The sequence below is a fragment of the Syzygium oleosum genome, unplaced genomic scaffold, assembly GCF_021117445.2.
Source record: "Syzygium oleosum isolate NSW1041296 unplaced genomic scaffold, Sole_v2.1 Sole_v2.08, whole genome shotgun sequence".
NCBI lineage: Eukaryota > Viridiplantae > Streptophyta > Magnoliopsida > Myrtales > Myrtaceae > Syzygium > Syzygium oleosum.
In genome coordinates this window covers 6,707,898-6,728,384 of record NW_026607492.1, presented here as the reverse complement: position 1 = coordinate 6,728,384, position 20,487 = coordinate 6,707,898, and the positions used below count along the sequence as shown (strand labels likewise).

General features: G+C 38.2%; 1 protein-coding gene across 2 annotated transcripts; it reads left to right on the top strand.

The window, feature by feature from the left end:
* The first annotated feature begins 17,193 nt into the window (after window positions 1-17,193).
* LOC115684975 (zinc-finger homeodomain protein 6-like) lies at window positions 17,194-19,848 on the top strand. 2 transcript variants are annotated; one of them, XM_056314057.1, is made up of 3 exons: window positions 17,194-17,701; window positions 17,844-17,912; window positions 18,013-19,848. In XM_056314057.1, the coding sequence occupies exon 3, from the start codon at window positions 18,451-18,453 to the stop codon at window positions 19,495-19,497; it is 1,047 nt and encodes a 348-aa protein (XP_056170032.1). In that variant the 5' UTR covers window positions 17,194-17,701; window positions 17,844-17,912; window positions 18,013-18,450; the 3' UTR covers window positions 19,498-19,848. The 2 variants fall into 2 exon arrangements, with proteins under 2 accessions (XP_056170032.1, XP_030465804.1); XM_030609944.2 differs by having other exon boundaries at window positions 17,194-17,912.
* Window positions 19,849-20,487: the final 639 nt, after the last annotated feature.

Genomic DNA, 20,487 nt, shown 5'->3' with positions numbered 1-20,487 from the left:
AATCCACGATTTGCTTTTTTTCATAGTCAAAGTCCAACATCTTTAGACTACCAATTGAAAATAAAATCGCCGACAACTAGTAAACGAAAATTGCCATATACTGAATGCACGATTCCGAACTTGCATAGGAAATCCAAACTTCGAAATATTCATACCTCCACAAATAATGATTAATCTCAGATCGAGTTTCGTCTATCGAGTTCAAACTCGAGATATATTTTAACATATTTCTCAACAACAAAAAATAAATAATAAATAACTATAAATTTTTGTGGGGTTTACTCCTTTAAAAATTTATAACTCACGTTACAGCACAATGGCCTAAAGACTATTATACTAACAAAGCCCAAGATGTGATGCATCGCATGTGTCCAACGTGCCTTCTTCTACTTTCGAAGCAGTTAGCATAACGGTGGGTTTGAAGAATGACGATGAAACGCGAACTAATGATTTCTTGAATTGGTCGCAATTTTTTACTTCTATGTTTCCCTTTTGTTGTGGTTTTTTTTTTACTTTTATGATTTCTTTTGCAAGTTCAAATTTAGGCCCCATTTATTTCACAGAAAATTTGACAATTCTGGAAAATATTTTCTAGTGAGTTATTTTCCAGGTAAATGGCAATATTTTTCGGTGTTTGACTGTAATATGAAAATGAATTAAAAAATATTTCCTATCATTTGGTAAGACTTTTTGAGTGTTGAAGACCCTAGCTCAAGTGACGGGGACTAGGCCCCGGCCCCGAGGACTTGGGCCTAACCAACGGGGTTCCCAAGCCCAGGTTCCCGGGTCATGGTTGCACGAGCCGAGGTTTTTCAGACCCAATCACTAGGAACCTCAGCATGGGCGGTGAATACCATGACCAATTCAATTATGTCTACTATGAGATTAATACTTGTATATTATTATATTATTTAAATTCGAAATTGTATCTTTCTCGTCCAATAACAATTTAAATTTAACTATTAACTTGGATCACAATTTTTCTTTCTTCATCAATCTTTTAATCTATTTTCTTTTATATGCATAGGTGTTCCTTTTTTAATATTAGTGTGCATAAGTTAAAGTTTGCGATGTCAAATATATGATTACTATACTATTCTTTTGGGGTATGTTTTTAAGAATTCTTTTTGGTTTGTATATTCTAGAGTTCGACACCCCGTCCGATCTTCCAACAGTTTCAAAGGACTGATGGGATTAGGGCTAGAATTGGGGGCGCTCGAGAGTGTCGAAAGGGTGATGGAGATGGAGCCTGAGATGTGAAGATAAAGAGAACAAAGAGAGACAAATCGGTCATGGAAAATGACTTTCGTTTTTCAAGAAGTAGAAATCATTTTCCTCTATTTTAGAAGAGTTTTCTTCCAGTTAAAGAGAATGACCGGAAAATCTTTTTCTTGGTACACCGGAAAATTCGGAAAACCTTTTTTTCGAAAAAAATTTCCGCAAAACAAACGGAGCGCTAGAGACAAAATCAGAAGAGGGCCTGCTGTTCTTTCCACTATAGCGAGCATGACACAATTAAATCCTAACTAATTAAATCCTCTAATCCTAAATCCCGTTAAGTGATTCTTCTTGAATATGAAGAAAGAAAAAATAAAGTAAATATCAAAATATAGATAATCACATAGAGAAAATTATTATCACTAATTAAGAAGAAATCGTTAATGTCATTATAAAGATCCGTTAAATTTTAAAGATGAAAAACACTTGAAATGTTGGCTTTGCAACTAATCAAATTGCTCTAGATGGACTCTCCGATGACCTAAAATCAAGACCAACAATTTCGATTATGCATTTTTTATTTATTAAGTTTCATTTCCTTGGGAACAACATCTAATTAATCTTTTTCTTTAGTCGGAGAATAATATCCACTCGCAACTGAATTCTTCATATATTATTTATTATGTGAATATTATTACTTTTGATTTGTTTGTTACAATAAAGTAAGAAAATTGCTGTCATCTTTTGGCTAGTGAGTTTCCTTTTCCATCTTCATAATTTGTGGTAGAGTTTGGACCTTTCACTTCGTAATCGAACTGCACACTTATGCATTTATTTTCCATATCCTTTTTCACAGGGATCCCTCTCGATGAAAAGATAATGGGCACTTAGGCCCACATCTGACTTTATCTCTCCCACTTCACTGCTCTGCTCCGTTCCTGCCAGTGATGAGGATGGAGTTGTTGCTAGGAGGGTCGGCAAGAGAGAGCACGTGTGGAAGAGCTCTAGACAAAATTTCACTTAATATCATAGCCACTGTTCTTGAGGAAACCTTAATGCATCGGGTGCACATCGCACCGGGTGCACCCCATGCATTCCATCCAAATAAATATATCATCGATCAACATTGTTCACTTCATGCGCACAAATCTCATCTGAGGAAGTACTTAATCAAGTTAATTCCATAATAGTCATGTTCCACACTAATCTTATTGACCACGTCACCTAGTCGAACCTTTTGCACCAAAGCAGCTTTCTTTCGATGCCAGCCGCACATACCGCATCCTAATAACTATTTTTCAAGCCAGCCATATGGGCCACTTGATGCTACAACGCCAATTATATAGAACGCTCACTCAGTTACTGTTTTGTAAGCTAGCCGCTTGCTACTTCCCCCTCCGATTCTCAACCTTTTGCGCGTCATTTTGAGGAGCCAAAGATTCGTCACCCTCGTACCAATTAGATTTGGAAGTTTCACCACAAATAGTTGCCAAATGCCGCCTTGATTTCAAACTCAAGCTGACTTAGTCACCTTGAGTTTGAAGGAGGACGTTAGAGATGTTGGGAAAATATCAACGTGAATCGGGAAGAACAATGAAGTCAGACTTTGAGGCGTGATATCACTTTCTTTAAGGAATTATTTACCCCACAATGTTGTTAATGGTTACTGGCAAAAATCCTCCAAGATACAACAAAGTCTCAATGAGAATATCATATAGCAATTCCGGTATTTCTCCAGGGTCTCTCAAGGGAAACAATTAGAAAAGATGGCTATACATCTCTTGGAAGAAATGAGAAATTGTTGTTCTTAATGAACAAAATCGTTGAAAAAATTTATACGTTGAACAAACACAACCTTTTGAATGTGGAGAAGTTATGTACGAACAGACACAACTTTCCAAAGGTTAAGAAGTTACGTCCGAATAGACACAACCTTCCAAAGGTTGTAAAAGTGCATAATAACCGTTAGGCAAAATATAATAAATTCGAAATTAAATTATTAAAAAATAACCGCCACTCTATTGCGAACAGTCACATTGTTTCAATATGACAAAACAGTTATTTTATATTAATAAATTCGAAATTTAATAAATAATTAAAAATGATCGTTGATTAGTGCCAAATCTCGTCCGCGTGCACACTCACATCCTTTCGGTGTGGGACAAGGCACCTCTTTGTTTGTTTTACAAATAAACTACCAACAATCCCCCACTTTGTTTGTAAAACAAAATCGAAATAAAACGTTAAAAATATACAGCCAAAATTTCCGTGAGATTAATATACATACATAAAGGTCTCTTTCGAGTTAAACCTTTACTTAGTGCAAGTATCTCAAAACTCTATCAAAGTGACAAGTAGCTCGATTTTAAACTTGTACTTTTAAATAATAGAATTGGATATACCACACATATAATAACCTCTTGTTTCAGCGAGAAGTTCTATATTACTCAGCACTATTATGGCCCTATGCTAGTACCTATTTCATGAGCTCTCTAGAAAGCAACTCCAACTTTCGTAAGAAGCGGCACCACTTCTAAGCTCATATAGGTGAAGTATCTTTCATGTGTTTCTGTTACTAATAACACATTTGAACCATACTTCATTAAGAATTTAATTCAACCTACAAACGTAACAGACGATACTAACTTCTCATGTCCGGGCTCATGTCAGTATCATACAATCACTTCAGTAACTTGTTTTTACCCATTAAACCTTATAACTAGTGATGTTCTAGAAAAAGATCGGGTTACCATTACTGGTGATTTTAATTAAAGGGTTTCAGCCCCGTTTCTTGTGAGGTCATATTTACCATGTCTCTTGGTAAAGCCTCTGTCAAGGAATCAGCTAGATTATTGCTTGAACTCACGTAGACAATTGTTACGGTACCATCTTAATCAATTGTCTCACGTACTCGTGTCTTAGACTAATTTGTCTAGACTTATCATTATAAATGCTATTATAAGCTTTTGCCAAAATAGCATAACTATCACAATGGATAGAAATATGAGGCATAGGACTAGGTCATAATTTGATATTCAACAACAAATTCCTAATCCATTCAGCTACTTTAGCAGTTGCTGCTAAAGTAATGATTCAAATTCCATAGTTGAGTGAGTTATACACATTTGTTTTTTGCTCGTCCAAGAAACAACACAGCCATCAAATGTGAAAATCCATCTAATAGTAGATTATTTATCACCCACACTTGTAATCCAATTAGTATCGGTGTATTCTCCTAATACAACCGAATAATTATTATAGAATAGTCCCAAATTTTAGTTCTCTATAATAACAAAAAATTCGGGTAATAGTTTTCCAATGTTCTATACTTGGATTACAAATATATGTACTCAACTTACACACGGAATAAGCAATACCAGGTCTAATACAATGCATCGCATACATTAAAGACCCTATAGCACTCACATCAAAGACGCTCTATCAGGAATCAAATGGAGTACTCATTTCTTTGAAACCAAGATGTTCAAATTTATTCAACATTTTTTCAATGTAATCACATTAGCTCAAAGAATAACCCCCACTATGTTTTTAACTTTAATACCCAAGATAGTATCCACTTCACCCAAATCTTTCACTTTAAAAATGAAAGTCAGATACTTGTTAATCTCAATGACTCCAGTCATATTGGTTCCAAATATAAGCATATCGTTAATGTATAAGCACACTAAAATATCATGAAAAGAAGAAAAGTAACTTGCACATGCATTCCTTCTATTCCAAGGCCTTAGTGTCCTTTGAGTCAATAGTGCTAAAAACATTTTGAAAATGGTTAGCAGAATAGAATCAGATGTCTTGTTGATGAAAAGTTGATGAAAGTCATGCACACATATCTTGGAAGCTCGGCACAACTATAGTTTGCTGCACCAGGAGACATCCAGAGACAGTAAGCCAACATAAGTACCTCTTACAGGATGAAGAGTCTCCTATGACTAAGGCTAACATCAAATATAGCCATATGACCACCTGAAGCACAAGCTGGGCAGTCTTAGGCACAAGATCAGCTAGACATCATAATCATGGCCCTCGTTTCTTCATGATATTAAATTTCTGGAAGCTCTCATAGCATCCTTCTCAGGACCCCACTGTCAGTACCATTTTGTTACAAATACAACTGGAACAATTCTGAGTTGAGCACCTTCAAGTGGCTACCGTTGGCTAACACCCTTGGGATTGACTATGGAAGGATCAAAGCCAAGGCTCTTAGGCCGTCTGTATTCTTGGCAAAGGGCACATTCCTCGCTGCAACAGTGGACGCAGCAATTGTTGCACGACCTCTCTTGCAAGAAGTATTGCCTTCTCAATGGCAGAAGCATGAATACAAGCACAGACACCCCATCAAGCACATTATCAGCGCATACAATGTGCTGCTCACCCCGCACGAAGTTGACCCCCTATCGACCATTTCTGCGATTCACCCAAATGTAATGCACGGACACCAACATGTTAAGCAACAACTGCTAAAGTCGTCACAACAGTTGCAAAGACCAGTAGACCAAGGGGCTGGAGATGATGAAGGATTGGCCGAAAACCGCCCTCGCCACTGCCGCCGGAACTGATCGGGGCCAGTTCTTCCTCCGGGTTGTCGCACGCCTTCTTTAGTGCATATAACTCCATGTATGGATCGATGCCATCAGCGAAGTAATCACTGGCCGATGGCCGTACTGTGGTGGCCGCCGACAAAAAGGGTAAAGGCGGCATCGATGGTTCCGGCGGCGCCGACAGTGTGGGAGACGGCGAATCCATCTCCTGCTCTTGTGGATGGTGATTATACATGGTTTGGTGCGCTAAGTCAGCCAACGTGTCTGACTTGATCACAGCCTTCCCCTCGGGCAGTTTAGGCACGGATAGTGCATTATCATTTCCTTAAGCGTGTGCGGTGCTTTTAACATCATTGTCCCACAAGATGCTCTTCCTAATATAATCCTCTAAGTGGATGAGTTTGAGAGGCATATTTGCTCGAAACGCGGACTCCTCGTATGGAAGCTGATGTGCCTTCCCGTATTAGCATCAGGCACAAACTACATCTTCTTGAACTTCCATGTGAGGGAGACCCTTTAGCATGTCTTTCATCATCATCACCTTCAACCTATGGTAGCTTACATGGCCAAGCCGTGCATGCCACAAATCAAATGTATCACTCTTTCGAGTTTTGTCTATGTACACCGTCTGTGTTGACATCACATAGATGGACTCGAGTAGATGCCCCTCCATGATTGGTATACCAGTGGGTTTCACATTGCAGTACACCTTAACGTCTTTTGGACCAAACACCACATAATTTCCCGAGTTTGTTAATTGAGACACAAACGGTAGATTTTTCTTCATCCCTAGCACATGATACACATTTTTCAGCTCAAACTAATGTGAACTGAATTAGGGTGTTATCACCATTTGGCCGACATGAGTAATCGACAACCTTGAGTTGTCCGCAGTGACAACTATTTGCCCACCACTGTACTCGGACATGTTTGTTAGCTTGCCTTAATATCCAGTCATATGATTTGAACAACCTGAATCAACTATCCAATCAATATCATAATTGATCGATTTATCACTTACCGTGATGAGAGCTGTTGCATCTTTTAACTTGGTGGTAAAAGAGCCTGTGAGCTCTTCTTGTTCCTCCATGGCAATAGACACCTGGAAATCCCACTCCTCTTCGCTCTCATTTTTCTTAGATGCTGCAACATTTCCTTCAACTCCTTTGACTCGACAATCTCTGGCAAAATGGCCAACTTTATCGCAGATGTAATATCGTCAGTTACGTCTTCTGTTGCTTTTATCTCCACTGCTATCTTTGTTGCGATTTTGAAAAGCTCCCCCTGGCCGAAGGCGACTCCCTTCTGGTCGCTTTTGCCAGTCTTCATGACTTTTCTTCTGTTTGCCATCACTGCTACCTGCACCAATTCTCCTTTGACCCTTAAACCCTCTTTTATTACTAAAGATGGCACTTTCATCTTCCTTAACCGAGACTTTAGACATTTTTCTATCTAAAGCCTCTTGATTGGCCAATATATTCTATAACTTGGTTAGAGTTGGCTCAGTTGCCCATCCACGGGTGGCCATAACAATACCATTGTACTACGGCCTTAACCCGTGAATGATGATTCTTCTCATCCTTGTCTCAGAGATGGCATTCTCAGGATCCAACTTTGAAATTTCATCACAAACAAATTTAATTTTGGAGAAATATTGACTCACCGTCATATTTTGTTGTGACACCGACAACAATTCATTCTCCAACCTTTGCAACTTGGCGTCATTCGACCTTGCAAATAGCGATGCCAAGTTATCCCATGCCTCCTTTGGAGTCCTCGCGCTCTTTATGTGTTGCATTAATTCACCTTCAACAGTCACAAAAAGAGCATAAAGAGCTTTACCCGCTTTGATGTTCCATCTCCTTAACTCGCCATCGTTCGTAGGTGGTGTGATGCTGCCCCTGCCAACGATACCCCACAAATCTTGTCCCAGCAAGTAAAATTGCATGCGGGAACTCCAATTATTATAATTGGAGTTATTGAGCTTCTCGACCCCGTTCATCGAACTTGAAATATCCGCCATCGAACTTGGATATAATGCCCGACACTAGACCAAATCAGCTTGGTCCTAGACCAATGAAGCACAGTCTCTGTCTTTGCAATGATAGAATTTCGGCGTTCTCTGATCCCTAACCGTTTGCTCACGTACAATGGTCATCGGCTCCTGGGCTCTGATACCACTTGTTGAGCTTCAGAGGCGTAACACTTCAAAGTGAAAGCCTTGATCGTCGGTAACTATCGTCGGCAACTCTCGAAAGTGAATGACTTTAATTGGTAACTCTCAAGGAAAAACACTCAAGGAGAGGAAAGGAATAAACTATTTTATTATGACTTGATTCACCTTACAAATAATTCAACCAGACTTGCCTTTATATAGCATAATACATGACTCTTGATATGACTCATAAATGACTATACATTTATCTGATATTAACTAAATATCGAAACACGAAAGGTCAAGACCAAATACAAACAATCACATTAACTAGTCATTGAAATACGAAAGGTCAAGATTAATCAAGAAAGATCTAGAGAGATAAGGTAGTGAAATCTTCAGCATCGTCCTTCGAGTTTAAAAAAATGACATTAGTTTGATCAGTACTTTTAAGAAAACAGCATGAGAAGATTTTTGTGAGAATGTTCCTGGAGAGACGAAATGAGAGAGTAGAACGAGACCGGAAGCACCCGCATGCTCTTCGAATGCTTGAAGAACGATGGGCCCATAAGCTTCGCGCGTTTGGCGCCGAATTCGTGTGATATCTATACCAAAACTTGGGTGACGAGAGCTTTTCAACGAGTCCGATTCAGATGTGATAATTCCTGAAAATCATGGACTCGAGATCAAGACGTCAAAAGGAAACTTGGAACTATATATCCACATGAACCGAAATGCTTGCAATGGGGATTCATAAAGATAATACATTATTGCTGCATCGACATTAAAAAGCTGGACCAATGGGCCTATATTGGTCCAGCTCTGATATACTCTATGCTTTGCACTCGTTTGAAAGCCCATTTGACTTTTACCATACAAAGCCCAGCCAATGATTATGATTGGGAAATTTGATTTTGCATTTTGAAGCCATTTTATCGACCAAAAAAGTGGCATTCTTAAGACTAGATCTTCTCTTTCATACCATGTTTATATTTGAAACTTTTTTGGATCTTTGAGACTCGTATTTCAAAGAAGGAGCAATGTGTTCCGATCATCCTGGTTCTTGTGTTGCATCAAACAGATCATTGACAGTGATTCATTATGTAGGTCTTCTATATATTGGTAATAAGATACCCATAAATTGCTTGTCTGTAATTTTGTTGGAAAATTATCAACTTTCATATTAAATCGCTAAGATTATATTTGCGTAGCTTACCAACTCATCAAACTTATTACCAACTCTTACACGAATTAATTACCAAGCTTAATTTGAGCAAGTTACCAGTGTTTCTCTAATTGAATTAGAAACTAGTTTTAAGTTATCAACTCTTTTTTGATTTGCCACTTACGGACACATACTTGATCAATTCCAAATTACCAATTATGATTAAATTACTTATCGACTCTCGCATCAAATCAGCAACTTTACTTAAGTAATAGATTAGCTTTTTTGTCGATGAACTATCCAACTAAGTTTAGGTCACAACTATTATTTGAGCCACTTACCGAATTATTAGGTCGTTTCTGAATTACTAACTTTAATTAAAGTTACCAATTCTTACATCCAATTGTTAAGTGTACTTGAGTTTCTTACCAACCTTTTAACCGAAGTTACCAATCGATTTCAGTATATCAATTTTTTTAGCCACTAATTGACATTTGTTTAGTCTTTTGCAGATCAGCAATTTTTCTAATGAATTATCTAATTTTCATATTCCAATTGGCAACTTTCGTGTGAAATTACCAATTTTATTTGTGCCTCTTTTTGTTTCCCAATGAAGTAATTAACTAGTTTTAGATTACAAACTCTTATTTGAGGGACATATGTAACGTTAATTCGATCGATTCTATGTATTCATAAGCTGGTAGATTAGTAGAAAAAGTTACCAGTTCGAAAACAATCAAACAAACATTGGTAAGTGAACCTAAAACTAATTGATAACATTCATTGAGATATATATTTCGAGTCAAGTTAGTAATTCCAATGAAAGTTGATAAGTTGCATGAGAAGTTGGTAATTTCGAAACGATATATAATCAAATAAGCATTGGTAACCTAAAATTAGTTGGTAACTTTATCGAAAAAATGTTGGTACTTAACTCAAGTAAAGTTAGTAATTTGAAATTAATGTCAGTAACTTCCATGAAATAACAAATTCAATCTTAAAGCTTTTGTACGAATACAAGTTCAGTCCTAAAGTTATTCACGTTAGCGTGTCACATAGAACGGCTAACAATGACTGGATGTCACATCAGCAATTTCTAGAGGTAACTAGCCGAAAGGATTACATTAGAATTTCGCGCAAAAGGTTTAGGACTACATTGGCAAATCGAAAATTTTAAGATTGAATTGGTCTCCGAACAATAAGTTTATAACTGATTTGGTAATTATCTAGTAAAAGTAAGCAAGTTACTAGAAAGTTGGTAAGTTATTGAAAAGATTGAAAATTTGAAAACGACTTTAAGATATGCTAGCAAGTTATCTAAATAAGAGTTTATAATTTAAAATTAGCTGATAACTTGTTAACGAAAAAAAAAAACAATTGGTGAATCACTTGAACTAAGGTTGGTAAATTCATATGAAGGTTGGTAACTCTGAAATGTCGGTAACAATCAACGGCTGGCAATTGCAATCCAATCACAAGTGTTGGTAATTCAAAATAGAAATTGAAACAGTTGGTAATTGCAAACCAGTCAAACACATATTGATAATTTAAGGATAAATGCATTATAAGTTTTAAAACTTATCACGAAAGTGCAATTGATTCCTAAAACTTGTCACAAAAAGACAATTGAGTCCTTAAATTTTCAAAAACTGTAATCGAATCCTAAAACTTGTCAAATTTGATCAAATCGAGTCCTTCCGTTGATTATACTTTTTGAAAATTTTGAGACTCGATTGCACTTTCGTAACAAATTTTAGGACTTATTACACTTTTTGAAAGTTTTATGACTCAATTGTACTTTTGTGACAAATTTTAGAACTTGATTACACTTTTTGAAAGTTTTGGAACTCAATTACATTTCTATAACAAATTTTATAACTTTCAGTGAACTTATCACAATAATTTAAAAGAGATGTTCATAACTTACCTATGAGTTACTAGGACAATGAATCTGCCGATCACATTTCACGGTACTCGAACTTCCCAACATAATTCACAATCCGCCAATGTTCGAAATAGTTCGAACCGTTTAGCCCACGGAACAATAGAATTCTGCCCCGCTCTCGATGATTGCGGGCAAAACCTTTTTCAATCCCCCAATCATCCCCCATCTAGTCGAGGCAGGTCCCATTAAACAAAGTAAATCACAATGATGATTTGGATGATAAGCGAGAATATATTTGGGATGATTTCGCAAATCCTGCGCTGCCGCAACATCGAGCGGTGGCCTTTCCATGACGACGACGTTAAAAATTTTGTTAAGAGATTCCCAGTTCCATTATAAAACCCTAGAAAGAAAGAAAGAAGAGGAGAGAGAGGGAGAGGGAAGTCGCGCGTGCGCAAGATGATGTGACTGGCTTTTCCATGAGATGATCCAAGATTAGATACGCCTGCCTTTGTCTTCCTTTCCATCCGGGACCAAAACAAAAAAGCTCGCACCCACGCACGCACACGAGCTTCGCTTCGCTCGTACGTTGTGCCATGTTCCTTAACACGAGTCTCTCTCTCTCTCTCTCTCTCTCTCTCTCTCTCTCTCTCTCTCTCTATCTCTATCTCTGCTTTTGGACTTTTGGTTTTTGGGTTTTGGTCATGGGCCTGATCCTGATGTGACTCTCTCTAATCTCCAAGCTTTGTACGCTAATGACCCTTTTGAGCTGTTATAATCAACATCGGTTCCTGCGTTTTATCTCCCGCCCCTTTTTCTGCTTTTGCTTAGAGCCATAGGAGTTGCAGTGTGTTAACCACGACCAAGAGTGGGAGCTTTACGTCGCGTCGAGGATGACCAGATGAATGGAAAGGATAACCGAAAGAGAAGGTTTTGGATGACCTATAAAGGACGCAGATCAATATCAGTCTCGATTATTAATATCCATTTAATTGACAGTCGAGATGAATTTGATCCGCACCATCAATGGACCATTCGTCCAAGCGAAAAATGGAACAGATGAAAGAACGGGAACATGATAAGCATTTGAATACAGGAACCGATTGTTTAAGTCGGTTCGAGTTTGGGATCAATCGGAATTGACCTACCTAGTGAGGTTCTTCGCCCGCTCTTGAGCGGATGGACCTCGTTCTGAATTAGGAATCTGAGACAAATCAAAATGAGATTACGAAAATCTTGAGTTTTGAAGCCTGTTGTTTATTTAACCTCAAAACGAAGCTAACTGAGTTGATACTGTGATTTGATAACTTTTCAACCGATATATAGTTACTTTAAGATTAATGAGATTTTTCAATTTGTTATGGATTGACCACATCTTACGTCCCCCCTTGAGCCAAATTTGGGGTGGGCAAAGATTTGGCCACCTTCTCGTGATGCTACTAAGATTATGACATCGCGGCCTACTTTGTTTTTTGTTGTTGTTGTGTGTGTGAAAGAGAGGACTTGCAACACGACAATTCAGCGACGGAGATGGGGTTGGGGTCGTACCGATAACTGGAATGCGATGACAACAAAGCTCGGCATGAGTGGTTGTAGGGGCTAAGGGGCGAGCGAGCGAAAGAGAGATATCTTGTGATTATCTTTTCGGTCTTGGATATCTTGGCTAAATTTCTCAAAAACTAAGGGCTATTGAGTCAATTTAAGATACCTAACTCTAAAGGATCCAAATCCTTTTATAAAAGTATTGGCAAATATAAAAAGTTGCTATGTTTTGTAAATTAGAATAAATTGTGACAAAAATTGATAATTTGAAAGAACCAAATAAACAGTATTAAGTTATCTAAATAAGAGTTGATAATTGGTGCTTTTGCAAACAAGTTATGACAAAAAGTCATAATTCCAAAAAGACCAAATAGATGATGGTAAACTAAGCAAATAATTTTTAAGGACAAGTGCAATAAAAGACCAAAAACTTATCACAGAAGTGTAATTGAAACCTAAAATTTTAAAAAGTACAATCAAATTCCAAAATATGCCCAATTGGTGCAAATAAGTCCCCCCGTTATCTTCTTCCAATTTGAATTACAAAAAATGCTAATATAATTATTTTTTTTACTTTCTTAAGATCAATGGTGCCGTGTCATGAAAAAATTTAAAAAGATTAAAGAAAAAAGACAAACAAAGAGAAAGAGAATTAAAGAAAAAAATAAGAATTAAAATATAAAAAAGCCAAAAGTTAAAATAAATAAAAAAAGAGGGCAAGTCGTGTTTAACAATGCTCCGGCAGACTATGTCAACCCATTGGTGGCAACTAACGGAGGAATCGAAGGTGGCCACGAGAGGCACAAGTGATTGGGCTGGCTAAACTCACAGCCAAGCCGGAACATGTTGTTCCGAAACTTCAACAGTGGACTTGATTGAATCAATTTGACAAATTTTAAAACTAGGTGGTATTTTTTAAAATTTTTAGAACTCAATTACATTTTCGTATCAGGTTATAAGACTTCCAATGCACTTATCGCTAAGATATTTGACATAAGTTGTTTGAAAAATTATTGCAACAGGTTGTAAGTAAATCAAATTAAGGTTTGTAATCTTGAATTGAAATCAATAAATTTGCATTGTTGGTACACCTTGCAAATAAAAGGTGATAAATTATGACAAAAGTTGGTAATTTTGAAATAATCAAACATTGTTAAGTGAGTCGAATAAAAGTAGGTAATTTGAAATTAATTGATAACTCAACACAAAGACAATTTATCTAATCAAATAAAAGATGGTAAATCCATCAAAAGAGTTGGTAAATTTGAAAGATGGTAAATTCATCAAAAGATTGGTAAATTTTCCAAATTCTAGTAGATGTTAGTAATTTTGAAGTGACCAAATAGATGTCGTAAGTTTCAGAAAAAGTTGATATTTTAAAGTTAGTTGATATATTTATCGGTACAAAAATTGAGAAATAACTCAAATTAAGGTGAGTGATTTTCGTATAAAAGTTGATAGTTTGTTTTTAAATGGAAGCACCAAAAGTTGGTACTCTTATTGGAAAAGTGTTGGTAATTGCTTATAAGCGATGGTAACTTAGTAAGTGAATTGAGTAAGAGTTATATTGAAAACTCAATTCGAGGCATCTTGGTGAATAACTCAATTAAGATCGGTAATTCTGCACCATAATAGGTAAATTTGAAATAGTAAGCTACGCAAATAAATATTGGTCATTTTCAAACAAACAATACGTATCGATAACAAGATCAAATAAGAGGTGGTAATCTCAAATTAGTCAATAATTTAATCCAACAATATTTTTTTTTTCTAAAAGCTCACTTTAAGACTGGCAATTACTTATAAAAGTCGATGAATTAGAACATTACTGAGTTGCACAATTAACAGTTCATAACTTATTGGAAAAAAATTGGAAATTTTCAATAGATGATTAACCGTGGTTTATTATTATGGGAATCAGTAAACTACTAACAAGTTACCAATTCATTGATTTTTTTTACATTCAATATATGAAAAGTACGAACATCAATTCAAATATATACCGATTCCAAATTTCTTTTTATTTTTATTCCCGAAATCGTAGAGTGTGTCATTTTATTTACCTTTTAGGCTTTTAACCACAAAATAAAAAATTCGACCAAAAAAATAAAAAGGAAAAAGAAAAAGACCAAGAGGTCAAAACACCAGCTTGTTCTGTCAGAGTTGACGTTTTGGACTCTTTTGTAGGTAGGCTGCCGTCGTGCTACGCGGACCTAAAGAGCGTAGGGCGGTAGGAGTCCCCCTTGCAATTCGTTCCCATTGGCTCTCCTGAAAAATAGGAGACTATTCCCATCCCGAATAATCATGGTCATTATACTGAAGAGGAAGAATAAATACATTAAAGTTCTAAAATTTATCACAAAAATATAATTAAATTTTTAAATTTTTAAAAAATATAATCGAGTCCTAAAATTTATCATGAAAATGCGATTAAATTCTTCAGTTGATTGCACTTTTTGAAAGTTTTAGAACTTGATTTCACTTTTTGAAAGTTTTAGGATTCGATTGCATTTTCGTAACAAGTCTTAATTTCTCTTTTTGAAAATTTTAGAACTCAATTGCACTTTCATGACAAGTTTTAGGACTTTAATTGTACTTATCCCTAAAAAATATTAGCAATTACAACTTCAATGAAATAAAAGCACGCTGCAATCCAATTTTCAATGGATTATTAATAATTAGTGCTTTTAAGATCTTTCTATTACCTTAATACATTGAGGATACATATTAACAAGAACTTTAGTTTATATCTCTCTTGCCAAGGACAATCCGCCCCACTTCACTCCATTCCCACTAATTCGATCATTCGCATTATTTGTATCCTCAAACAGGGAAAAATTAGGAGACCTGAACTTACTAAACTTTTTTGATAAAAAAAAACACACTTACTAAACTTTAAATAGTATTTCAATCAAAACACGTTATGTGCTAACTTACCGAGTAGGGAAACATACAGTTCCTTTCTTTTTTCTCCGTCTCTCCCTCGTCATCATTGGCCCTTCTTCTTGCCCAATAGCAACTTATGTACCGTCTCTCCATCATATGTGTACACTATCGTGAATTGACTATGTGTGATAGAATATTTAAATATTAAACCAAGTTTTCATCTGACGTCTTGAGCTTTTAGGATGGTTGGTGGTGATTGCACAAAATCTCACATGATATCAAAATAGGAGATTCCGAGTTTAAATTTTTCCAGGTCCCATGAAGCTTTTAGAGAAATACTTGATTGCAAAGCTCGACTGAAGGGCTCTCTCTCTCTCTCTCTCTTTCTCTCTAGGGTTGACAAAGACAATTTTTTTTTGTGATGGAGAGAGAGATTATCTTGATAGTCAAGAGACAGGATACAAATACGACGACCGGCGCTTGGCGATCGATCGTCAAGATACGAGTCCATAAACAAGCTGGTTAAACGTCACGGCGTGGCAACTCAGATGATGGTCAGATCATAGAGAGAAGGGAAGCGAAGGGGAGGTCTCCTTGCTGTAACGGTCAATTTCTCTACTAATGACAACCGAACCCCACGAAACCCTAGAATTCCAATCGACACAAAAAGTCGCCGCCAACGTTCCTCCATGTAGCAGTACCTAACAAACCCTTGCTCCTCAAACGTTTGCTAAGATGAGGATAGTCAAAGACCACGGGTTTGACGACATCTCACCCCGTCCCCCCCAAAAAACAAAATATTATTAAAAATGATAATTACCAACATTAATAATACAAGATCGAGGGGGGATCGGATAAACTTGGATGGGCTTTTGCCACGTACCCCCTAGTCCCGATCACCTCTCAAAATTAGACACAAGATCTTTTGTCCTTTTTAAAAGAAAAAAAATTAATCAATGCATCTTTAATGTTCCTTCAGCTCAACGATTAAAAATTACTCGGAAATTGGACCCCTTAGACTAATAGAGGGGGGATAATATAAAGAAAACACAATTTCCTTGGAATGCATCAAGTAGCCAAAGTTTATGTATTCTTTTGTGATTTTTATAATGTGAAAAGATCGGGCCTTGAGCTAAAGTTTCCAATAATTAACTAAGTACCACATATGTCTCCGAACCTCTTAGTTTCCGCATTTATCATGTGAGAGAGCTCGGGATGCAGGCAAGTGGCACAAATCTGCGAAGCCTGTCTCGATGAAGAAACGATTGATCTCGACATCCGAGCGACAAGAAAGTCATTAGGTGGAATAAAATAACACGACAAGCTCTTTATGGAAAGATAGAGCATACAAAGAATGGATGATTTACTTCTCAATGACATGTAACTTCAGCCACTATTCTGAAACATGTTCACTAACTTCTGCCGCATGTGCTGTGTTGAACTTGAGCATGGTGCCAATGGCGATCACTGGTGCAACACAGTCGATGGACCGAATGATAGGAAAAAAATGGCGACTACTGTATGAAATGTTGCGATTGACTTGATCTTGTTAATTGAAACTTGAAAGTTACAAGTACCGGTCCTATGCGGAGGTGAAACGCCGATTCTTAGATTACAGTCTTAGATTACTTCAAGATGCTGTAATCTAAGAACAACCAAAGTCAGGGGATAAAACACATCGTTGTGCGACTACAGCGCAACTGCAGCAAGTAGCATCAAAAGGAGACTAAAGAGTATGTTGCTGTAGTCAAATGTAGAAAGTTTGTAAGAAAAGTCTAATTATGTGGTGCAACCAGTGGCTTAGAAATTTCCATTACCATTCTCTGGAGAGAGAGAGAGAGAGAGAGAGAATCTGACATGCACTGATAGGACCGAGTGCTGTCCTGTGGACCAGCACTTTTTTTCACTTTAATGCCCCCATGCCTTTACCACCCAGAGAGAGAGAAGAGAGAAGGACAGAGGGAGCTGATCATCTTAAGCTTGAGCCCTCTGGTTGAGAGCTCTTCTAATTGGTGGTTTGCTTCTCATCTTCCTCGTGCTCAAAGGCACTTTGTTCTTGACAGATCTTGAGCTCCAGCAACATCAAGATAGGGCCAACAGAGCCCTCTCCCTCTTCTCTTCATCTCAGTCACAGAACCCTTTTGAGGTTTGCAGGAAGGAAGAGGGAAAAGAAATGAAGGAATAAAGAGGGGGATGGACCCGTGTGCAGGCCGTGGGAGAGGAAGAACATGACCTTGTCGGTTGTTCTGCAAATGCCACTCCGCACTGTCACCGCATTATCTCTCTCTTTCGTACGATCCCCACCCACCTGTTCCTCTCTCTCCTGCTTCTTTATGGCCCGGATGGCCACTAGGAAACACAATTCCCTTCCCTTAAACTAACTCTCTCCCTCTCCCTCTCCCTCTCTATCTCTGGATTCTCTCGGACTTTTAGGATTTAGCAAGGCTCCTGAATCAGCTGTTTCCTTCAATTCCCCAAATCTACAGTGTCCAATACACTCAGGTAAGTCGTATACTACTACTACTGGGGGACCCTCTTGTGCTTTAATCTCCTAATCTCGCAGTTTTCACTCTCAAGTTTCAAATACTTGCCTTTCCTTTAGGGGAAAAAGGAGGAGTTTGAGTTGCAGTTTTGGGTGTGTGTTCCTTCCTTCTTCTACTTTGGTTGCAAGACTTTGGAGTCCAACTAGGGGAGAGAGAAGGGTTTTCAGAACAGTGAAGTGGGTTGGTTGGTGGGATCAGCACCACACACAATGTCAAAATCAGCATGGGAAAAAAGAAGCTTGTGAGAATAAGTATTACCTGGGGGGGTCAGCTAGGGGATTAGGCCTTCGATTAAGATATGCTTCCCTGATTAGATGGAGGATGAATGAGGGTGGAGACCAGCACAGGAGACTCCACGATTTAAGCGAAAAATCATGATGGAGGAGGAGAAGAAGACGATGACCTCTAGTTTGTTTTGACATGATAATTCCCATTAAATAAACACGTAGGAGATTCGAAGATCAAGACTATTTATCACCAGGCCTGGGCAAAGATTGATGGAACTGGGAGGCCAAGAACAGGAAAGAGAGATGCCAAGTTCTTTGGGGTACAACCCTCCACATAAAGATTCTTCCTCCAAATTCTCTCCTGCAAACACAGTATCTGGTGTTAGAAGAGATCAAACCCTAAATCATCACAATCATCTGTATCCTCAGAACCACCACCCACCAAATCCACACCAATCAACAAACAAGCCTAGAAGAGAATATCAAGAAGCCGACCAAGATCCATTTGCAGTTGCTTCTCCATCTCCAATTGCGGTAGCTACCGGCGGCACTTCGGTCAGCATCAAACCACACACGGAACCGCCATCGCCACCGCAAGGGCAACACACACGATCCCCCACGCCGCAGCCGCAGCCGGCGACAGCTATTATCTTCGCCTCCACCATCCGATATAGAGAATGCCTTAGGAACCATGCGGCAAGCATGGGCGGCCATGTTGTCGACGGTTGTGGAGAATTCATGCCCAGCGGGGAGGAAGGGACGCCAGGGTATTTCAGATGTGCTGCGTGCGAGTGCCACCGCAATTTCCATCGGAAGGAGGTCGAAGGTGAACCACAGTATACACCTAGTCACTACTATAGCAGCAACAAAACCAATGGCCAAAGAGCTGCTTTACCTCCTCCCCAACAACATCATGCAATTCCCCAGCCAAACCCAATCAATCTGCATCACAGGTTCTCTTATTGCATAACAAGCGCTGCCGCCACCTCCACCGCGGCCCCAACTCAACCAGTGATGATGGCCTTTGGCGGGGGCATCCCGGAAGAGTCTTCAAGTGAAGACCTTACTATGATTCAACATAGTGATGCTGTGCTGCGATCGACACAGCTGACGTCGTCGAAGAAAAGGTTTCGGACAAAATTCACGCAGCAACAGAAAGACAAGATGATGGAGTTCGCCGAGAAGTTGGGGTGGAGGATTCAGAAGCAAGATGAACAAGAAGTGATCCAATTCTGCGCTGAGGCCAGTGTGACGAGGAAAGCTTTCAAGGTGTGGATGCACAACAACAAACAAGCCATGAAGAAGCAACAAAGGTAAAAAGATCAAGTTAACTCTTGTTGGGGAATAAGATTGTAATTGTTGAAACCGTCTGTCCATAATTAGAGGAGATAGATCGGAGCAGTCAATTTTGGCTGATTTTCCCCCGTTTCCAAGGCTTTGTTGAAGGCATGATTTGCCGTTTTTAGATGCTTCTGAATCATCAGCAACTCAGAGCTGCTTATTAATTCATGGTAATACCTGTCTGCCATCCCCACTTTAGGCCTCTTGTATGTTGGGGAACATTGAATTATACAGAAAGATAATAGCTAGAGTGGAAGGTTTTGGGTCCTCGTGACAAAGATGAAGATACACTTACTATGAAAAGTTTTGGAAAAATTTCATGTACAACATTTCTAGCTTAACTTCCTAGGTTCTTTGTTCCATGATATTTCTGTTGCTTTGGTGCCCAGTTTCTCAATCATCATCGTTTTTACAAGGACCAAACGATAAAGGAAGAGGAGTTGATGTCTCTCTCTTCAGGTCGCTAAAGTACTAAATAAGATAGCGATATCTAACCATGATAAAAATTCCCAGTTTACACTATTCAGGCACTGCTTAGGGAAACTTTGTAAGATTCTTCTTAGAAGGTGAAATTTTAATCAGAACTAGGGTCCCTTGTGATGAAAGACTTTCTGTGTACCTCTATTTGCTACTTTTAATGCATGCGGGACACTGTTACGCCTCTGTCAGACAAATTCAGACAAATTCAGACAAATGGTCCCATGAGATTGATGTATCATTCAGCCTTTTGTATTTCAATTTCTGATAAGTTAATGCTATTGAGACCAGGAAAAGACAGAACCAGGAGGACTTACATAGGAAATCTACTTGCACAAACAAGATCTATCGTGTCCAAATAATAATGTGGCAAGGATTGGACCAGGATAGCTTGCACATGCAATTGTACAATCTACAGTTTAGGTGAGTCCTTTCCATAATTTCAGCTAGGGTGGTCCTCTAAGTGTGGTGGATGATCTAATGAAAGGC